Source organism: Lissotriton vulgaris, chromosome 11 (assembly GCF_964263255.1).
Source record: "Lissotriton vulgaris chromosome 11, aLisVul1.2, whole genome shotgun sequence".
Lineage (NCBI taxonomy): Eukaryota > Metazoa > Chordata > Amphibia > Caudata > Salamandridae > Lissotriton > Lissotriton vulgaris.
The window spans coordinates 537,879,492-537,901,902 of record NC_141699.1 but is presented as its reverse complement, the minus strand read 5'-3'; the positions used below and the strand labels follow the sequence as shown (position 1 = coordinate 537,901,902).

At 45.9% G+C, this 22,411-nt stretch overlaps 1 protein-coding gene across 1 annotated transcript in view; it reads right to left on the bottom strand.

Moving 5' to 3' along the window:
- The window catches only part of LOC147683107 (fish-egg lectin-like), a 107,297-nt gene extending 94,885 nt beyond the window's left edge, over nt 1–12,412 (bottom strand). The window contains exon 1 of the mRNA XM_086942500.1: nt 11,803–12,412. Coding sequence (XP_086798626.1) covers nt 11,803–12,412 — 610 coding nt within the window. The remainder of the gene's footprint in view (nt 1–11,802) is intronic.
- Nucleotides 12,413–22,411: the final 9,999 nt, after the last annotated feature.

Here is a 22,411-nt window from a genome sequence, read left to right as displayed (position 1 = left end):
TGTGCAGGACTCTATTGAGATGCGTGATTACCCCATTGACATAGAGGCAGAACAGGATCGGTGCGAGCACGCAGCCATGCCTTACCCTTCTGTTAACAGGGAATCTAGATGAGAGTCTACAGTTTTCCCACATCTGTCTTGGCCAAAGTTGGCCTTGTGTAGCCTCATCAGAACAGACAGAAGGTGGATGGGAATACCGAGCTCGAGGAGAACTGCCAAAGTTTCCCCCGGGGAACAAGGTCAAAGGCGGAGCGAAGGTCAATGAATACCATATAGAGGCTGCCACCATCTAATCTCACTGTTTTCCAGAACAAAAGTTGTAAACGAAAGATTTGGTCCACAGTGGAGGTATTCTTCCTAAACCCTGCCTGATAGGGGCTAAGGATTGCAGACTCCTCTATCCAGTCCTGCAACCGGTCCAGAATGAGCCTTGCCAAGATCTTCTGGGGGACATCAATGAGGCTGATGGGTCTGTAGTTGGATGGGAGCAGAGGAGAGCCCTTTTTAAATATAGGCACTATCTCTGTGCCCAGCCAAGAACAGGGAACCCTCATGCCTCTCAGGATCGCATTAAACAATGTCTGAAGATATGGACGCCAGATTTTCGGTTCCTGCTTAAAGAGATCCCCCGGAAGTTTGTCCAAACCTGGGGTTTTGCCTGAGGCAAGTTTGGAGATGGCATTACAGACTTCTGGCATGGTGAACTCAATCACCGCAGAGTGCATAGTTAATGCAGACAGGGCGGCTAAATCCTTGGTGTCATCTATAAGTCCCTCGGTGGAGTAAAGGGCCCGATAGTGACCTTCCCAAGCTTCTGGCGCTATGTTCGGTTCTATTGCTGCTTTCGGATCGCTGCTGCCGTTGTTAATTATAAACCAAAATTTGCGGGAATCTTTAGTTGCAAGTGCCAGAGATAAGCTGGACCACTTTTCGTGGTCCCACTCTACCCTGGCGCAATTGGTCAACTATTTATAATGTGCCGTCCTTGTTTTAATTGCAGTTCGATCATTTTCTTTTATAGCCTGCAGTAGCTCTTTTTTAGCCTTCCTACATGCTGGATTGTACCATGTGTGATGGAGCACCCTTTTTACCCCCCCGGACACCCGAGGATTAAGTATCTCGGCCAAGTTAAACAATATGCCCTCATTAAGGGCCTCCAACCTAGTTATATATTCGTGAGAAGATGGTTGGTTGATTAAGGCTGCAACCTCACTAAACAAAGGAATTATTGAACTATAGAGTTTCCCTAGTAGTTCCGAAAGATCCACTAATTTGTGCCAACTGACTCTGCGCCTGTCATTAGAGACGACAAGATTACCATCATTGGCGTCAGGAGCTGGGAGACCATTCCTGCTAGTATAGGGTAAACCCAGTTCTAAGATAAGGGTGTTATGATCACTATCTGCTCTTATGGTGACATTAAAATCAATGACCAGTGGCCATAGCCTTGTCTCAGCCAAGATGTAGTCAAGAAGAGACATTTGTCCTGGTTTGTTATAGGTACATTTGACTGGGATGTCGGTGGGAGTTCGGCCGTTACAGGCACGTAAGGAGTGATTTAAAGTGAGTGCCGTAATTTGTATGGTTAGCGGCGACCATGCCTTGGAAGGGGGAGCCTGAGTCACGGGCAATAGACCAATGGTCGTCCTCTGCAGTTTGGGCTTCATCGTTTAGGCCATTGAGGGGTTCAAAGTGGCAGTTCGGGTCACCGCCCACCAGCAGGCGAGTACCGCTCGAAATTGTTGGGATAAAGAGGGATAAATCCTCAATAGTGCTAGACTCGCTAGCTGGACTTACAGGGCGGGAATAAACATTGATCAACGCCAATTTAAATGCATTGAGCCAAGTAAGGACTATGCATTGAATATCTTTCAAGTGGGTGTTAAGGGATTTGATAGTGCAGCCAAGGTGGGTGCCGACCCAAATGGTGAGACTCCCGGACGGGCGGCCCTTCCCTCCCCAGACAGCCGGGACATAGAATGTAGCAAATCCTAACCGGTGATGCTCAGTTCGAGCCCACGTCTCCTGAAAGAGGAACACATCGCTTTCGTCCACAAAGGAGCCCCATTCAGGACAAATCAATTTGTTGGGCAACCCTGCCAGATTCCACAATAGTATTTTGAATGAATCAGGCCCAGGGCCCCCATCCTTGTCCTGGGATAAAGCCACACTTCCTACCTTGGTCTGAGTCACTGTGTGCACTAGGGGCGGCAATGAGTTGGCAACCACAGCTACAGAGGTTATGGTATCACTGCTTCTACCAGTAAAAAGTAGGCTATTACTATTGATGAGTGGTGTTGGTGTGTTCACCCTACTTCTTCCCCCCATCCTGGCTCCACTAGAACTATCTCTTTTCCTTACTTTTGTGTTTCCACCCAGTACTCTCTGGACCCTGTCTAAATCATTCACTTCCCCATTAGTTCCGCCCAATGTACACCACAGTCAATCCACCAGGTCCAGGCCACTGTATCTATTATGAAACATAATGCCACTGGACATGGAGCATCTCTCGGCCCACCCTGGCTAGTTCCTTCCGCTATTGGGTGCCTTACCAGGTTCCAGGATTGTTTGTGACCTTTGCTAGTGTGAAGTGTGTCCGGGGGATAAAAGTATGACAGGGGGAGCGACTGGATAGCTGCCACAGAACGGGACTGGCCCCAATGGCAGATATGGGACACTGTCTGTGGGTCTCTGAAATTTATCACAACACAGTCCCCTGTTATGTCCTTTGCCCTTTGGCCCACCCAAGACACCCTACGAACAAATAAGATTTCGCTAGTCACAGAAGGCGGCAGTGGTCTGTTTTTATTGAGCCAATCTTTGACTTTATTCTTGAGTGAAGTATGTGACTCTTCACTCACATTCTTCAACCCAGGGACCCCGGATAAAACCACCACATATGGACTAGATGCAGGTGTTACGTTAATTTGTATGAGCCTTAGGTTGCTAGTGCGTTGTTGCTGTGTGGGTATAGTAGGATCATTGCGTGGTGTAGATTTGTGTCGCGAATTTGAATCCAGGCCAGAATTAAAAACAGTTCCGTCTTGCCCTGCTGTACCCACTACCACACTCCCAGGCCCTTGTACTTTTAGGTCTGAAATGACTGGCCTACCCAAGCGCAAAGCATTAAGATCTGGTACAATTAGCTTGGCTGGACCCACAGTATTTAGACCGTTAGTAATCACAGGTGAGTGCTTGTCATCAACCGCTGTTAATTTGGCTACGGCCCCTGCAGTCTGGTTAAGAGCATTGGTTAAATAGGATAAATTAGCTTCAATGGCAGCCATTCTGTGAGTGAGAGGTGACAAAGGTTCAAAGAAAAGGGCCCCCAATTCATCCCAGAAGGCATTGTTTACAATGGGCGCTTGGACAGTTGGCATGTCGGTAGCCACGGGTTCTGCAACAAGTGTCACTGGCTCAGTCTCTTCATGAGGTTCCAGGGACTTCCGCGCAACCTCATCCAACCTTCTTTTGTTTGATATGCTGGGGCAATTTTTCTTTGAATAGCCTGCATCCCGTTTTTTTTTTTGTGGCTCCTGGCGTCTGTGATAGATGATCTTTTCTACTTGCTAAAGGGGCAGTCATCGACCTTTTTTTAGGGCAAGATATCTCAGCTGGTGCCCTTGTCTCTGTTGCAGGGTCTATCAGGTCATTTGTTGATATATCCCTGAGGGGGGAGGAATTGCCGCATAGTACGTCCTGTGCTGGTGAATTAACCGGCGTATATCCACCCACCAGCTGGCTAGAAAGTGTGACCACATCAAGTGATAGCCTTCGCTCAGTTACTGCTATCTCTTGCGCAAGCGCATTCGAGGCTCTCGAGAAGCAGTAGTCCAATGTTCCCATCATACCCCCACTATTCCTGCACGACTTGTCCTTGATAACGCCAGACTCCGTCGCTAATAAATGGAAAGTTTTGGCCCTCGTTTGAGAAGCTTGAATCTATAGTACTTGACTTACCAAACAACGTTGGACGTCCATCTCTGCGGCCAAACATTAGAAAGTGGGCCCGGCCCAGCCTGCTCCGGCTCGAACGGGCTCAAACGGGCCCGCCCTTGGCCCCGGCTTTGCCCGGCGCGTACCCGCGTGTGTCCCGCGAAGCGGGGGGCATTCCCAGTGATGTAGGCTGTAAGGCGTCAGAGGGTGGAGCGCGGTGACGGTGGCTGCGGGGCTCCTGGTAGAAGGAGTCCCGCTGTGCTCCCTTCCTCCCTCAGCTGAGCAGCTTCCAGGCACACAAACCGCTACGAGCGGCTTCGCGGAGCAGGGGCCGCGAGCAGTCTTCAGGCAGCGTCAGGGGGTGGAGCGCGGCGACAGTGGCTGCGGGGCTCCTGGTAGATTGAGTCCCGCTGTGCTCCCTTCCTCCCTCAGCTGGGCAGCTTCCAGGCACACAAACCGCTACGAGCGGCTTCGCGGAGCAGGGGCCGCGAGCAGTCTTCAGGCAGCGTCAGGGGGTGGAGCGCGGTGACGGTGGCTGCGGGGCTCCTGGTAGATTGAGTCCCGCTGTGCTCCCTTCCTCCCTCAGCTGGGCAGCTTCCAGGCACACAAACCGCTACAAGCGGCACCCTAGGACTAATTATAATAACTACTTCATCGGTTCTAGTGAATGTGAACATACCTTCCAAATTACCGGAGGTTGGGGATTGAAGAGTGGAACTGATCCTGTTTTTCCGGGAATTTACTATATATGTGGCACTGTGTTTTTGCAGACGAAGGGTTGATGTGTGAACGCCTCATCGTTGTTTACCTCTTTGAACTCTATCAGTCTCTGTAAATTTCACATCTTTATGTGACTGTGTGGTGGCCATTTTATTTGTTTGGAGAAGCTCTTTTTTAACTTTCGGTGAGTTCTATCGGCCATATTTTGGGAAAGTGATTTATTATTATTGAGACAATTTTGTTGGATCTTTGCTTAAACGAACAGAGGTCAGTGGTAGTGGGAGACATGGTTTTTCGTTATTGTTGAGGCAGGTTTGGATTTTTTGTTTAACTTCTAACATATAAAACATTGTAAGAAGAATCAGAGTGGAAAGGATGATAAAGAGATTGAAGAGAAATTTCAGAGTATGGTGGGTAATAAGTTTGTAAGCTTAGCAGATACTTTAGGAAAGAGATTAGATGACTGTGTGACAAATGTATGCCTGCTAGCAATAAGTCTAGAAAAGAACTGAGCAAACAAGAAGGCAAAGGGAACTTTTGGACTGTGGGAGAGGTTGAGACTCAAGAACGGGTTGGCTTTCAGGCCAAGAAGTCAATACATAAGAAAAATATTCAGTCAAGAATCTTAAAGGTCAAAGTGGAAAGAGTGAAGAAAAGCCTATAAAGGCCGTTAAAAGGGGCCACAAGGCGGTGACATGTGAAGTTTTGTCTAGTAGTGGGGATTTGAATTGAGTTATTTGTCTAGTTTTGATTCAGATTGGGGACATTTGTGGGAGAAGAAAGTTGGAGAAAAGGCCAAGAGTGAAGAAGAAGAAAAGAGGCTGAAAGACCCTTCTGGGGGTTACATGATTGAACTGTCTTTGATCCAGCATCCTTTTTCACCTCAATGGGTGGCACAACATGTGGCACCATATGAGGAGCATTGGATTAGAAGGGAGATTCCAACAGAGATTAACACACCTATGAGATCTGAGTTCCCAAGGCCAAATTTGGCCAATAAGGTATCATATCACCTGAATTGAACCCTAAGATGGTGGTATTTTTAAATAAATATGTCAGAGATACCAGAGAGGGACTAGATAAAGGTTTGAAAGGTTATCAAGACAGGATTTTTGATGCCATCGGCCAAGTAACTAAAATTGTTGATATGATTGGGAAGGCGCATGTTGGTACTGCAACTCTTAAGGGCTGATTCCAATCTCGGTCGGAAGGGCTCCGAATCGGGTATGGGATTAGCGGGTCGGATTCGGAGGCTGCATTTCCGTCCGGTTCATACACGGGTCTGGACGTTGAAGTACGATGCGAACATGCGCAAAATTTCCGTCCAAATCTTTTCCGGGGTCCGAACCGCTCCGTACGTCTCGGCTGTAAGCTTACCGTGGCGCGCAATGGAGGCGCATTCCGACGGAGCCAGTACAATGCTTGATTCGAACAGCTGGATCGAGTTGGAGCTTCCGGCGCGCAATAGCTCCCGGAGCTGGACTTTGGGTGTCTGTATCGGACCCCCTGTTACTGGCAGCCTTACGGCTCAGACACAGGGGGAGACCCATGGGTCTACACAACACAGGCATGTATGGTGCAGATGGCACTGACGCGCACCCACTGTAGGGGGTGCACTTGTCCGGAACGTACCCATTCAGTCAATGGAAGCCCATGCACGCATTGTACGACAGGCTCCCATTGACTTCAATGGGAGTCAGTCCGAAACGAGTCCGACAGCATACAGCCGCATCGTACTTGCTGGGTCTGACTACAGGACTCTGGAACGGTCAGAAAACACCCCGGATCCGGCTCGGTCGGAGTGATTTCTGACCCAGATCAGAATCGGTCCCTTAGTGTTGAGGATATGTAGCAGTGGGTCCAGCGTACAGTGTGTCTTTTGGGTAATGCTAATTGGTACGGCAACTCTTAATGTTGAGGATATGCAAAGGTGGGTCCAGTGTATAGAATGTCATTTGGGTAACGCTATTGCAGCTATTTGCTTTGAAAGAAGGAAATGTTTGTTGATTAAAATTGTGCCAAAAACTGGCAAGTGGGCAGGGAAGGAAGGAGGACCTTCATGTAATGTGATGCTTTACATAGAGGATTTTGTCCCGTTATGTGGGAACCATTAGTTTCATACACAAAGTCCAAAGAGCTTTAAAGAAAGTCTTTGGTGATAAGGTTTTGGCAATGCCAGAAGATTGCGGGGTCAATTCTCCAGCTGAGGTCAAAGTATTACACATCATCATGTACACAAGCTTACAGACACTATTATAGACAGCAGGGATGTTTTTTTCCCCACAATGGCAGCGAACCAGGGCCCGATTTACACATGCTGAGAGGAGAGCCAAGCAATCTCAAAGTATTTGTACAAAAAGGCCTTACTTTTACTTCTATAAAATCGCAGGGCAGGCTAGCCCATTTTGTAGAGAGATGGAAGGAGATTTTAGGAGATCCATGAGTGTTAGAAACAGTTCAGGGTTACAAAATAGAGTTTCTGTCCCAACCATACAATATTAGGCACCTCAGATATTGAAGTTCAGTATGGAAGAGGATATTTCGAAGGACAAAGTGAAGGCTATATTTTTTGTTAATTATTGTACTAGATTTAGAAAATATGTTACATTTATTTGAAGTTAAAGTAAATTATGCGCTTTAGTATTGTAGGGGGTTGTGGGTTTATAGGGGAATAGGATGGGAAGTAATTTAATTATAGTAAATTAATTTTGTTTTAGGAATAAATAATTATTTTTAAATACATTTTGTGTTTTAATTCTGTGGCAGGTTGTGGGTCTATAAGGGAATAAGGTGAGAAGAAATGTAATTGTAACTAAGTAATTATTTATTTTTATTTATTGGTATTGATAATACATTTTATGTTAAATAATTATTAATTGGTAATTAATTTGTATTAATTGGTAATTGATTTTTATTAATTGATTAATTGGTAATTATATTAAGTGTATTCATTTATTATTGGAGTGTGTTGTGAGGTTATAGGGCAATAGGGTGGGGAGTAATTCATTATTTATTTTATTCTTGAGTATTGATAATCAATGTATTGTTAATTAATTATTAATTGGTAATAACTTTTTAATAATTAATAATTTTTGAGGGAAATTAATTTATTGTTCATTGAATTAATAATTGGTAATTAAATTTGATTAATTACAATGTATTGGTACTTATCAATAATGTATTGTTAATTATCAATTGCTAAATCTTTTTTAATAATTATTGTGTTTTGGTTTTGAAAATTAATTATATTTTATTTCATTATTATTTGGTAAATAATTTTTAATAATTATTATTTAATTGTATTTATCGTCAATTTAATTGTTAATTAATTATTCATTGGTAATTATTTGTAAGTAATTATTTATTGGTATTGTTAATTAATTTATTGTTATTTAATAATTAAAATATGTATTTAAAAAATATATATTTTAATTATTAGTAAGCTATTTTAACCCCTATGGTATCCAACATTTTCCCTACTGTTGCACACTCTGGAGTTGGAATAGTAATTTTTACCCCTACGCTATCCAACACTTTCCCTACTGTTGTACTCTCTGGAGATGGAATAGTAATTTTTACCCCTACGCTATCCAACACTTTCCCTACTGTTGCACCCTCTGGAGTTGGAATAGTAATTTTAACCCCTTCACTATCCAACACTTTCCCTACTGTTGCACCCGCTGGAGTTGGAATAGTAATTATAGCCCTAAGCTATCCCACACTTTCCCTACTGTTGCACCCTCTGGAGTTGGAATAGTAATTTTTACCCCTACGCTATCCAACACTTTCCCTACTGTTGTACCCTCTGGAGTTGGAATAGTAATTTTAACCCCTACGCTATCCAACACTTTTCCTACTGTTGCACCATCTGGAGTTGGAATAGTAATCGTTACCCCTACGCTATCGAATATTTACTTGTTTAGTTAATGTAGTGTATAATTTATATAATTTTTTTTAAATGTCTTATATATAGCTTTGATATTTTTATTTATATTATTGGTGTATGTGTAAATATGTATTTATATATATAAAAACGAAAGTATGTATGTCTGTCTGTCTGTCTGTTTGTCCTTTATGCATTACTACACCATTCATCCGATCGCCATGAAACTTTGGGAAGTTGTTGAGTACAATCCCGGAAAGGTTTCTGGCATACATTTTTTTTAAATATCGTACCCCAGGGCCCTCATAATGTTTCGAATACTGATGTACTCACCAGACGGAAAAACAAAAAATCGTGTATCCACAAGCACTCGAATGAATAAATAGAATTAAAACACCATTCATCCGATCGCCATTAAACTTTGGGAAGTTGTTGAGTACACTCCCGCGAAGGTTTCTGGCATAAATATTTTTAAAATATCGGCCCCCCAGGGCCCTCATAATCTTTTGATTACTGATGTACACACCAGACGGAAAAACAAAAAATCATGTATCCACAAGTACTCGAATAAATAAATAGAATTAAAACGACACTTTGAAATGTTTTCCAAATTAAAATGACACAATGTAAATTCAATGTTATTATAACGAGTTTCCTTGAATTTCCTTTCTTCGGAGATCGCAGCAACGCAGGACGGGTAAGCTAGTAATTTATAAAATGTTTTTTAACAATTTATCCGTTATTATAATAATTAATTGTTAAAAATATTAAGTATATATATTATATTTTATATGTATATGTGTTTTTTTGTTTACATTATATGTACTACTTACAATTTTAAACATATTTAAACTATGTTTATTTAAAAAATATATGTAGTATTTATTTGATTTTACATAAACAATATTTTTAACAACAATATACATATTTTTTAAACAATTGTATTAACATTTTGTTTATTGTTACAATGTCTTGTAATACAATAGTCGCTTACGGTGTACAAACCGATGAGATATTTTCCATATTGTATTCTCGCTGTGTATAAACATAAACAACTCGTCCATCTGTGGTAGTGGGAATAAGAAACCAACTATAACATTTCCCATATTATCATGTGTCAAGGTATGGTCATTCACTAATATGTACCCAGACATATCTTGTGGGCGGGTGGGCGGGTTTACATATATTTCCAAGATAGGCGTTCCACTTCCCTCATACCCTTGTCCATTTTGTTTGGGGCACCCTCGGTGAATGTAGACTGACTTCTCCGCCACCATTGCCATGTTCATATTTTTGCACCATTGACCGAGGGTAGGGTTGAGTCTAGAGCCCCAACATTGGCCCCCATTAGGATGACGGGTGCCATCCCATCGGAAAAAGGGACCGCCCGCCATAAGGGCGCGGGTCCCGATGGTGGTATTGGGATGCGCCCGCCATAGTGGGGGGCGCATCCTGTATTTTTACCATTGCGGCGGGTGGTGCTGAAAGCCCCGCCCGCCGCAATGGTAAAAATGCACGTCGTGCATTTTAAAGCACAACAAGATAGGCACCGCGCGGTGCCTGCCATGTTGCACTTTGAAATGCGCATGTGCACCCCCCCGGAGTCCCTGGGGACCCGCAACGGGCCCCCGCAGGGATTCTCCGCATGCCTTCCACCACGGAATGGCATTCAAATTGGCCCATCATAATATAGCTGATGGTGTCTCACAGACACCGCCACCATATTATACCTTTTCCGCCTGGTCGCCTTGCGACCGGGGCGGAAAAGCGGCGGATGGTCTTACCGTTCGCCGCGGTCGTGTTCCTGGTGTGATCAAAGACTGGAGTATGTGCCTAATCTGCATGTATTGGAATATTTCTGTCTGCGCTAATCCGTAGGTAGCCTGTAAATGGGCATATGTAACAACCTTCCCCTTCTTCCAGAGGTCTCCAACTTTTGATATTCCTATCAAATGCCATTGGTTAAAGCCTTTAGTATTGCGTAGCCTTTTTGTGTCCCATAGTGGCATAGCTTGTATAATTACTCCCTCCCATCCTAGTGCACTCTGTGCCTCAAACCAGACTTGTATGGTGTGTGCTGTTGGACCTGTGAGGGTGTTGTATAGTGCACTCATAATCCCCAGAGCTTCTAGTAGATGCCTATCCAGTCGGTACGCTGGGTCCTCTTGAGGAACATGGAGCAATTGATTAATAGCAACCAACTGGGCTGCCCAATAATATATTTTAATGTCAGGGAGGGCGATACCGCCATCGTACCAGCTTCTCGTTAATTTGTGCACAGCTATACGGGGAGTTTTCCCATCTCAGAGCAGAGTCGTTACTTCCGCGTTCATCGCTGTGAAGTATGTTGCGGGGACCGGGAACGGTGTATTTTGTAGTGCATAAAGAAATCTGGGAAGTACCACCCTTTTTGAAAAGGGCCGCCCATCCCATCCGTGTTAGTGGCAGTGTACGCCAGTGTTTGACGTCGCTTTTGAATCTTGTCAAGGGCTACGTCAGGTTTTGCGCAATAAACTGTGTGTGATCATGTGTTATGAATACGCCAAAATATTTAAAGCCGTCATTAGCCACCCGAAGTGTACATCCGCGTGGGAGCCGTGGCGCGGAACCGTGTAGGATATAGAGGAGTGACTTTGCCCAGTTTATAGTATATCCGGATACTCTCCCATAAGCCATGCAGATATCTAACAGGCAGTTAATGGAGCATGCTGGGGACGTTAAATATAGTAGTATGTTGCCCGCGTATAGCGAGATTCAGTCTTGCCAGTCCAGCGACCACCGCAGTCCACGTATCACTGGGTCTTGCCTCATCCAAGCTGCCAGGGGCTCAAGCACTATTGCGAACAGGAGTGGTGATAGTGGTCAACCTTGTCTTGTCCCCCTTTTTAATGAAAATTCAGTCGATATATGGCTGTTTACCACTACTTAAGCTAGCAGCTGGGTATATAATAATTGGATCCAAGCACAAAATTTGGGCCCGAACCCCAAGTGGCTGATGACCGCAAAAAGGAAGGCCCATTCAACTAAATCGAACACCATTTGTGCATCTAATGAGAGTATAACTGCGTCCTCTGCTATGGTGGATCTAAGTTCCATAACACTATGTAACCTCCTCAAATTGAGCTCAGTATTCCGGTTGGGCATAAATCCGGACTGATCCGGATGAATCACTGTGGAGAGGTGTGGTTGTAATCTGGTGGCCAGTGTCTTAGCTAATATTTTTGCTTCCGCGTTTATCAGGGAAATCGGTCTGTAGGACATACACTCTTGTGGCGGTTTGCCGGGTTTATGTATCGCAACTATAGTAGTCAGGCGCTGATCTCTAGGAAGGATCCCTTTATCTAAACTATCCTCATACATGGCCAGCAAGTGTGGAACCATCTGGGGTGCTGCTTGCGTATAGAATTCCACCGGAATTCCGTTGGGCCCCACCGCCATCCCTGTGTGTAGTGCTTCTATTGCCTGTGAGAGTTCCTCCAATGTTATGCCTGCTTCCAGAGCTGCTGCTGCATCTGGAGCTAGTGTGGGCATGCGTATCTCTTGGAGAAATACGAGATTGTCCTCCTTTGAGGTAGTGGCGGTTGGTGTATATATTATTTTATAATATCCCGCCAATGCCTCAGTGATTTGTTGAGGTGCAGATGTTAGTTGTCCGTCATCTAAACAGATCTGCGCCACCCATTTACTCTCCCATTCTTTCTTCTCTAACCGGGCCAGTAGCCGACCTGCTTTATCTCTGAGTTCATAGTCCGTGTGCTGCATTTTCGTAGCCTCCTCCTGTGTGTAAACTTTATACGCTTGTTGTGCAAGGTGTAGCCTATGTGTTGTCTCCTCATTTGTGTCTGCTATATGTGCTGCCTCTGCTAGGGGCATCTCCCATTCTAAATTATCAACATGGCTCTTCCGTTCCCTTTTCTGTCCCACAATGAGGGAAATTGCGTGTCCACGTAGCACTGTCTTGTATTCCTCCCACGGAGTCATTGGAGAGAGACCGATTGTTGATTTTCCTGAAAATAGCGTTTTTTTGCCTTAATGAGATCTCTACTGATTTTATGATTTTTAAGGTATCTAGGGCGGATTGGGAACAATCTTTGTCGTTGCGGGGCGAAGGGTGTGTATGTAGTGAGTATTGGTGAGTGGTCCGATGTACCCCTGGATAGGTGCGTACTTTCTGATATTCCTAGCATCCCTGTAGCTAAGATGTAGATATAGTCTAGTATGGAGAGGCTATTATGTACTCCAGAGTAGAATGTAAATTGCCTTTCAGTTGGGTATCTGGTCCTCTAGACATCTACTAAGCCAAGAGCGTCTACGAATTCTACTAACTTGAGATTGGCACCACTGTTACCCCTAGGGGGCTGTCGTTCTATGGATGCATTCATGGTAGCAATAAAATCACCCCGGGTGTTCTATGTCTAGGAACCGGCGTTACTGATCTCCAAGTTTGTGGTTTGTATGATCATCATCAATGTTGAGCCACCCTTGAGCCATTTGCAATGTATTCCCCTTAGCGTCTTCTGGTCTGACCCTTGTTGTAACACCTGTTGTCAAAAATATAACCATAACTAAAAATAATCCAATTAACTGAACCCATCTCTCCTCCCCCCTCCCTGCCTCCCTGCACAGTGGATTTAAAACTACCCGCCATCCCAACTCAGCAGAGTGCTTTAGTCCCATAACTTTGTACTTGCGTAAAGGTGAACAGTCACTCCCTGTCCCCCTTGCACTCCCCTCGTGTCTATACAGTCTGTGGCGAACTTTTGCACCTTCCAGCGATCCGACCACGGCTTCAATTTTCAAACAAGCCATTGAGTGTTATCTGTGGTGGGTATCCCTTAGTCTATGGGGTCCTAAGTCATCCTGTCGAACAGATTTCTTATCTGTAGGTTGTTTCAATCATGTCATGACGTGAAGTTCTTTTCCAGGCACGGCAACTCCGCCTTGGGATGCTTTCCTTATCCTGCTTTGATCATGGGAGGTATTATTCTGTGTCACTGTTCATCCTTGTGCCGGCATCTACCCTCGTTTCGGCCTCCATCTCTTTTGATAGGGCAAGGCTAGTGAGGTGGTGTTTTTGCTTTGTCCCTTGTCTGTTATGCCCTTTGGCGGGGCGCCAGCCCTCCAGCCATTCTTAGGCTTCCTCCAACGTCGCAAAGAACCAGCTCTTCCCTTCTGCTTCTACTCTCAGTTTTGCTGGGAAGAGCATTGCGTACTTGAGTTCTCGGTTGCGCAGTTCTCTTTTGACATCCAGGAAATTTCGTTGTTGCTTTGTCACAGCTAGCTGTGTGGTCAGGGTATAGTGTTATGTTACTGTTGTCTACCCTCAAGGGGGGTTCAATTTGGCTGCCTGTAGAATTGCGTCCCGGTCTCTGAAGTTAAATATTCGTGCCAGAATAGGCCTTGAGAGATCTCCTGGTATGGGTCGCCCTTCTGGTACTCAGTGGGCTCTTTCCACCGAAAAGAGTCCACATGGCTGCAGTTGTGTTTGTACCAGCTCTTCCACGAAGAGATCCAACGCCGGCCCTTTGGCGCTTTCCGGTACTTCTACCAAGCGAATGTTGTTGCGCCTCGAGCGCCCTTCCTGATCATCCAGCTTCTCTGCCATCTGCTTGGCTGCCAGCTCCAGGTGGCGCACTTGTCGTTGCAACGCCGCCGTGTCCGTCAAGAGGGCTGCAGTGGTGTTTTCCACCTCTGACATTCTTGTGTTCATTTTGGAGAAATCTGCTCTCAGTTATGTTATGTCGCAAGATATAGTGCCAATAGAGGTTTGCATCTGCTGAATGGTAGTCATCACTTCCTGCAACGTGACTTCCTTAGGCTTTGCTGCCTGCTGGCCACTGCCAGTGCAAGGGGCAGGCACCGGCGTGTCTGATTGTTCTTTAGTAAAAGTGTACTTATCTAGGCGGTTACTTTGTACCGTTCGCGGTCCTCTGCCTCCCATGGCACCATGAACCCTGTGGGTTAGGTCCTTTCAATTGGCTTTGGGGAGATAGTTTTTGCCGCTGCCTGCCAACGTAGGATTCTTCCCTTGTGCAGCCTACCAATTTTCATGTCCTGGTTCACCACTATTGTTGTCAATCAGTGTCAGTGGAGACTACTCCTGCTCCTATGGGTCTGCCGGAGCTCTAGTCTTTGCGTCCCGCCAACTGTAGATGGAGCGCTTCTTCTCTAGGGGTGGGCATCTGATATTTGCACAATATGAGTACATGTGGCGCGGTATGATTGTTGGCTCTCGTGCTGCATGGCCGACTGCCTTACCGCTGGTACCACGACTTTGCCCCACTGTGGTGTGCTAGTAGTTTTCAGGGTACCCAAAGCTGTCTGGCTTTATTGTGTGGTGTCTGAGGGCCGCTCAGGTGTCTTTGCATTCCATTCCCTTGTCCGTGGGCCAGTCACGCACGCGTCTGTGTGTGAATGTCCTTATCAGCAATGCAGTCTATCACAGGCCTGTAGTACGTGGGCATCCTGCCCTAGCTGCTGTGCCCGCTGCTCTGTTCTGATTGAATCTGATGCTTCCCGCACTTTTCTCCCACCCTCCGGTTGTCTCCGAATTCGTGCTGCGTTATCGGGCAGTCGCACCAGTTATATATCGGGCGGGTCTTGTGCTATCTCTCCCTGCACTCACTGCCCGTCTTGAGGCTCCGTCCGATGCTCCGTATGACTGGCTTGTCTCACCTCTGTCGCGGGCGGCTTCTCACGACACTTGAGGTCCCGGCTCGAATGTAGGACCCAGGCAACTCTGCCCCTCCGTCTTCGGCGGCCCGGGTCTCCTTTTTCCGTCTGAAATTGCAGCAGCTGCTGCCTGGGACGCAACAGTGTCTCTGTCTCCGTTTAAGTACGGTACAGGTGCCGGATCAATGTCAGGATTTGTGGGGAATGTCGGGCGGATGCCTGAGCTCCCTTAAGCTGCAGCCAGCTTCGCCGGTCACTAGCCGGTCACTCCGGATCTCCGACCGACCCCTGCCCTCACCACGTCTTCAACAAGGCCGACGCCGTCATCGCACCCCACCTGCGGGACATCATCAACACCTCCTTCACCACCGCCACCTTCCCTGAGAGCTGGAAGCATGCCGAACTCCGCGCTCTACTCAAGAAACCAACAGCGGACCCCACCGAACTCAAGAATTACCGCCCCATCTCGCTGCTCCCGTTCCCAGCCAAAGTCATCGAGAAGACCGTCAACAAGCAGCTGGCCGCCTTCCTCGAGATGAACGGATCCCTCGACCCCTCACAGTCTGGCTTCCGAGCCAACCACAGCACCGAGACCGCCCTCATCGCTGCCACCGATGACATCCGAACCCTGATGGACAACGGAGAAACAGCGGCCCTCATCCTACTAGACCTTTCCGCGGCCTTCGACACCGTCTGCCACCGCACCCTAGTGCAGCGCCTCAGCAACGTCGGAATCCAGGAGAAGGCGCTGGAATGGATCATCTCCTTCCTCGACGGAAGAACACAGAGAGTCCGTCTACCACCGTACAAGTCAGAGGCCACCAAAGTCATCTGCGGCGTCCCTCAAGGATCCTCGCTGAGCCCAACCCTCTTCAACGTCTACATGAGCCCCCTCGCGGCCATCGCACACCAACACAACCTCAACATAATCTCCTACGCCGACGACACCCAGCTGATCCTCTCCCTGACCAACGACCCCGCCGCCGCCAGAGCCAACCTGCACGAAGGGATGAAAGAGGTAGCCGATTGGATGTCGACCAGCCGCCTGAAGCTGAACTCGGACAAGACGGAAGTCCTCATCCTGGGATCCTCGCCCTCCGCCTGGGACGACTCCTGGTGGCCCCCCTGCCCTGGGCACCGCACCCAAACCGACAGACCACGCACGCAACCTGGGCTTCATCCTGGACTCCTCCCTCTCCATGACCAAGCAAGTCAACGCCGTCTCCTCGTCATGCTTCAACACCCTGCACATGCTACGGAAGATCTTCCGGTGGATCCCCACCGAGACCAGGAAGACTGTCACCCAGGCACTCGTCACCAGCCGTCTGGACTACGGCAACGCCCTCTACGCCGGAACCACCGCCAAGCTCCAGAAGAGACTCCAACGGATCCAGAACGCCTTAGCCAGACTCATCCTCGACATCCCACGACACAGCCACATCTCCGGACACCTAAAAGACCTGCACTGGCTCCCGGTCAACAAGAGAATCACCTTCCGTCTCCTTACCCACGCACACAAAGCTCTTCACGACCAAGGCCCGAGCTACCTCAACAACCGCATCAACTTCTACGCTCCCAAACGACACCTCCGATCAGCCAGTCACGCCCTCACCGCCGTCCCCCGCATCCGAAAAACGACAACAGGAGGAAGGTCCTTCTCCTACCTGGCCGCCAAGACCTGGAACTCCCTCCCGACCGACCTGCGCCTGACCCAAGACCACCTCACCTTCAGGAAGAAGCTCAAGACCTGGCTGTTCGGGTAGCAGCAGCACACCCCCCCCCCTAGCGCCTTGAGACCCTCCGGGTAAGTAGAGCGCTCTATAAATGCCTATGATTGATTGATTGATAGCCACGCCCCCCAACAACAATATTTTTGACGATTTCTTTTCTCAATATTTTTGTACTTACCATGATGTAGATAGTAGCACTTCGATATTCTTGACCGATATTCCGCCTCCGATATTTTTGACGTCGATATTCTGTTAGTAATTCAATCTTTTCTAATGTGTCTGGAGCACAGGGATTATCTTCAATTCAGATGGCAGGAAACAATTTAGAGGTTTACGGGTCTACCATATAAACTTATGTCAGTACCTTGGTGTTGAGTCCGGTTGTGGGTTGGTTGAGATTGAGAAGTGCTCATTTGTTCACCTCCGGGTTATCTTCAATTCAGATGGCAGGAAACAATTTAGAGGTATAAACTGATGTCAGCACCTTGGTGTCTCACTAAGGTGTTGAGACCAGTTATGGGTTGGTTGAGATTGAGTAGTGTTCCTTTGTTCACCTCGCGGGCATCTTCGTTACGGCAGTAAGGAGAGAACTAGCATAGCAACACACAGGGTTAGCATTCCGAGTTCTGGGGGATGTTGGATTTCTTGTGAACAGGGATAAGTCTTGTTTAGTTCTGAGTCAGGAGTTGAAATATTTAGGTTGCCAGATACAGACCTTGGATTTTATTTTTGAAGTTACAGATGGACAAGGTGAAGAAGATCTGGTGAGAATTGAAGCACCTGAGACTATTGGGGAGAATGTCATTATGTCAGTTAGCTAGAATTCTAGGGCTCTTCTCTTGCTCAATCAAGTCTATTTTTCCTGCTCCCTTCATAACAAGGCATACAGAGACTAAAGGGGCATCATCTAAGGATGGGTTGGAGATTCGCACAGGAGATAGAAATAAATCAAGAAATTTTGATGGAATTGGATTGGTTGTTGGAAAATTTGGAAGTCTGGAACGGGAGAGGTATTTTTGGAGATTTAACAGAGATAGAGATAGAGTCAGATGCCAGTTGGAAGGTTGGGGAGCAAGATGTGGTCAGGTGTCAACAGGAAGGACCCGCAAATACATGCCAAAAGAAATGTTCTGGCCAGATCTACAGCAGCTGTCCTGGGCTTTGCACGTAGACTAGGGGCCAGACCAATGCAAGCCCTTTTAAAAGTATATGGAGTGAACTGCATCTTCCTCGCGATGTATGGTGCAGATATTTGGAGTATTAGGAATGCAAAGGAAATTCAAGTTGTCGAGAACAAGTTTTTAAAAAACATTCTATCCGTCTCACAATCCACGTCTGGCTACTTTGTCTATCGGGAAGTTTGCAGCTGGCTTTCTGGAGGATTTAATTGTTATTGCACCTCTCCTGAAGTGGATCGCTACTTGGTTAAACCCTGAATTAGAGTTGAACCGTGAAGTATTAAGAGGCTGCATGGCTCTTGATCAAGCAAATCATATCCCCTGGCTGAGTTATGTCCATAGGCTGACACGGAAATTGGATCGACCAGAGATATTTAACTTGCCTGATATGTTGGTGAAAGGGTATATGAAATGGGCAAAGGATTCATATTTGTTAATGGCTGCCATGGATAGAGAAGAAAAGGAGTTGGTAAAACCAACCGTAAGAGCTCACCAATTGTTAATAACATCTTGTGCAATTGAACATACCTGAATACTGTTACAAACCACAACCACCATTTTCTTCTGGTCAGATTCAGGTTGAATCAACTTCATTTCCTCCTCGCTGATCGTCCTGGATGGATTTGGGGATATGTTCCTGTGACTACTTTTCTATCCAGGACACAATGCACTTTATCTTTTTTTGTGTGCATTTTTTGCACATTCGGAAGACTTTTATTCTCCCAATTTTAAAAGATAATGGTTTCTTGCAAGTCAAGCCAGCACTTCTCTATTTGCAGCTGCTATATAATGTGTGGGAGACCTTTAGTATAGCTAGCTTTCTAACCGCAGCAGTTAGATTGAGGAGGAAAATCAAGAAAAAGGCCACTAATTCTCATGATCTAGCTTAAATTAATTACATTTAATCATGTCTTTAATTGGACCAGTGGTTTTTAAGCAAACATCCAAAAAAGAATTAATAATCTGTTTGATATGCATCCAATGTCTGAAACCTTTTATTGTGATTCATAGTTTTACAACTTAATGTTATGTATTGTATATTATGCTTTTATGGTTTTAAATTAACTGAATAAAGTACTTTTGACTGACTGGACATGCAAACACAAGAAGAAGATGGATGAAGTGCTAAAACGTTTCAAATACTCTCCCCTAGTCAAGAGATCTGGGTTAAACCCATCATTATTTTGCTCACCTTGCCACCCTAGTTTGGACACAACCATATGCAAATTCAGGATGGCAATGGTCAGAGACATAGAGACATTTTCATATAAATTGTTAGAAGTCTTGGCAGATTTGTTTGCTATAAGAAGTCTGGCAAAAAAAGCAGTAAAGTGTTCAATTTTGCTCAAGATGGACATTGTTTCAGCGGTGAGATATGTGAACAAGTTGGCGGCACCAAGGTTTTTAAAAAAAACATATTTTTAATGACATTTGATTAGAATGATACAAGCATGCATATAAGAGCAGGAATCAATACATGAGACATGTATTTGATTGCATCAGTGTAAAGGTCCAACGCCTCTTTGATTCAACTGACAGTTTGAAATGGGTAATGACATACAATATTGTCCAAGTAAACAAAGACCATATCACAATAACAATACTTTCTCAAAAATGCCCAGGACTCTGTGAAACCCATATTATGTATAATGCTGACTACTAGTGTAGACAATAGTTAGTTATACCAATTCTGTGAATTATAAACATTTATTGCTTTATATATACATTGACAATTGGGAGTTGTAGTTTGGCCCCATCAATGGCAAAAGTAATCAGCAAAACATAAAAAGAAAATAACTAACAAAAGGAAAAAGAAACCAATAACTAAACTATCCTTGTGGTAAGAGTGTTGAAGAAGTAGAGAGGGACCTACTTCAATCCGTACATCTATAAGGATCCCAAATCATATCCTTCCATACACTGGAGGCAGGGGAGGAATGGGAGACCCCACAACGACAGGTCTTCACAGTCAAATAGGTTTCAGTCAGTCATCTAGACCATTTAAAGGGGATTTTGTGGTACCCTCACCTTGCAGAGGGCCTCCCTCATTTTCCCCCTATTACTATCTTTCTGGCTATCCCAAGCTCCAAGCACCTCCACTCAAAGGCCTACCAGAGGGCAATATCTGATCCCCTGTGCATCTTCTCTAAGCAGAGCTTGCTCCTCTGCTCTGGCCCAAATGTCAACATCCCTTTCCCATGTCTCTATCACAGAACCTGTCCTGGCCTTCCATTACATCTTCCTGCCAAGACCAATGCTAGGTCCACAAATCTACTGCCAATTTATGTGCCTTGGGTCTAGGGAAGAATCATAAGAGGCAAACCTCTGCTGTGCGAGGGAGCGAGTGATCAAGCATGCAATTAAGTGTGACAACTACTGCATTCCAGAATACTCTCAACCCTGGACAGCTCCACTTCATGTGGCCAAAATCTGCCTCCAGCTCCATGCAAGTGAGTCAAGTATGCAGTTCTCCGCCATACATGACCTGCAGTCTATGGGGAGTCAGACAGGTCATATGTAGATAATTCAGCTGGTCACATTTAAATTTAGTAGTCCTAGAAATACGCTTAGGGCTCACCACAATCTTACCCCACTCTGAGTCTGAAAGGTCTCTGCCTAGTAATGCTTCCCACCTCTCCCTAGTCCTTAACAATGGTTTTGTGATCATCTCAATTTGTGCTCTATAAAGCCACTTAATTAAGGGATGTGCAGAGCCCAAGGTCACCAGTGTCTGAATGACACTGGTTTTCCGGTTCTTGTCTGCTAACAGACCACAAATCCCCAAACGTCCTCTTCAAAGCATGATTATTTAAGAACTGGGGGGCAACTCACATTGCGTCAGCAAATCATCTAGTGGGATAAGTTCTCCCAGCTGGAAGCAATCACTCACCGTGATTAAGCACGCCATTGTCCAATCTGTTAGCTGTTGGCTCGTAAATGGAGAATGAGGAACTCCATGTGGTAACCCTGCAGTTCTGGAGCAAGGAGTGGAGTTCCAGTAGTCCTCCTTAGGCATCTTCACCAGCACTGTAGTGCCACTCTCAGTAACACCCCTGCTGGTGGTGTGACCACTTTCGGATTAAGGTGTTTCGCGAGCAGAAGCCCCTGTATACCATGCCCTTTTACATCCAACCTTTGGGCCAACCACTGAAGTTGAGCAACCACATAGTATAGTTCCAAATCTAGGGCACCGAAGCCACCATCTTCGGTGACGCTCTGGAGTATTGTCAGTGAAACTCTGTTGAGCCCTCCATCCCAGATCAATTCTCGGAATAGGGAATCCAAATGCCATCATGGTAATTTTAGGGATTGCCAGAATTGTACACCGGCCCTAAGAGACAGAACTGCCGGTCCCAAATATCATCCAAAGCATGGATACCTGGATTCCCAAATATTGAAATGAATGAGGTGACTAGGTGAGCCCCCGTTGCATTTCAGGTGGCTGTGCCACCCCCTCCATCATAGGGAATAGGTGGGTTTTCATCCTATTAACCCAGAGGCCTGCAAGTACCGAAAACTGATCAAGCAACATCAAAGCATTGGCAACTCCCTGTTGATTATCTGCTAGGTAGAACAGTAAGTTATCTGCCTATAAAGATATAATATGCTCTCTGCCCTCTAGGACTACCCCATGACCTGAACCCTTCTGTCTAAAGAACTCTGCCAGGGGTTCAATGGCCAAAGAAAACATAAGGGGAGAAAATGGGCACCCCTGTCTGGTGCCGGAAATGTACCTCATAGAGAGCTGAGACGACACCACCTGTTCTGACTCTCGCTTTTGGGTTAATGTATAATAGGCGTATCCATTTCATCCAGCCATCACCTAGCCCCATCCCACTTATTACTGCCTGAGGGAAATCCCACCTTATCAAATCAAAGGGCTTTTCCAGGTCTACCGACATAACTAGGGCATCTGGATAGAGGCTAATATCCTGATGATAAAGGATATGATATAACTGGCGGAGTTTCCCAGAGGAGGACCTTAGTGAAATAAACCCATTCTGGTATTCATGAATGAGATCGGACAAGTGGGGAAGCAACCTCAATGCTAGTATTTTACTGAGAATCTTAAAGTTTTCATTTAACATGGAGAGAGGGGGAAACACCGATGGACACACTGCAAATGTCTTCATCTTGGGAAGAGGGATCACTAACGCATCTTTAGTGGAGTCTGGCAGCGAGCCCAAGCACCGAAATTCGGCATATATTGCTCTAATCTAGGGCCAAAAAAACAGCAAATATAGTGAAACTGGGCTGGTAGTCCATTCAGGCGCAGGGATTTTCCCAATGGC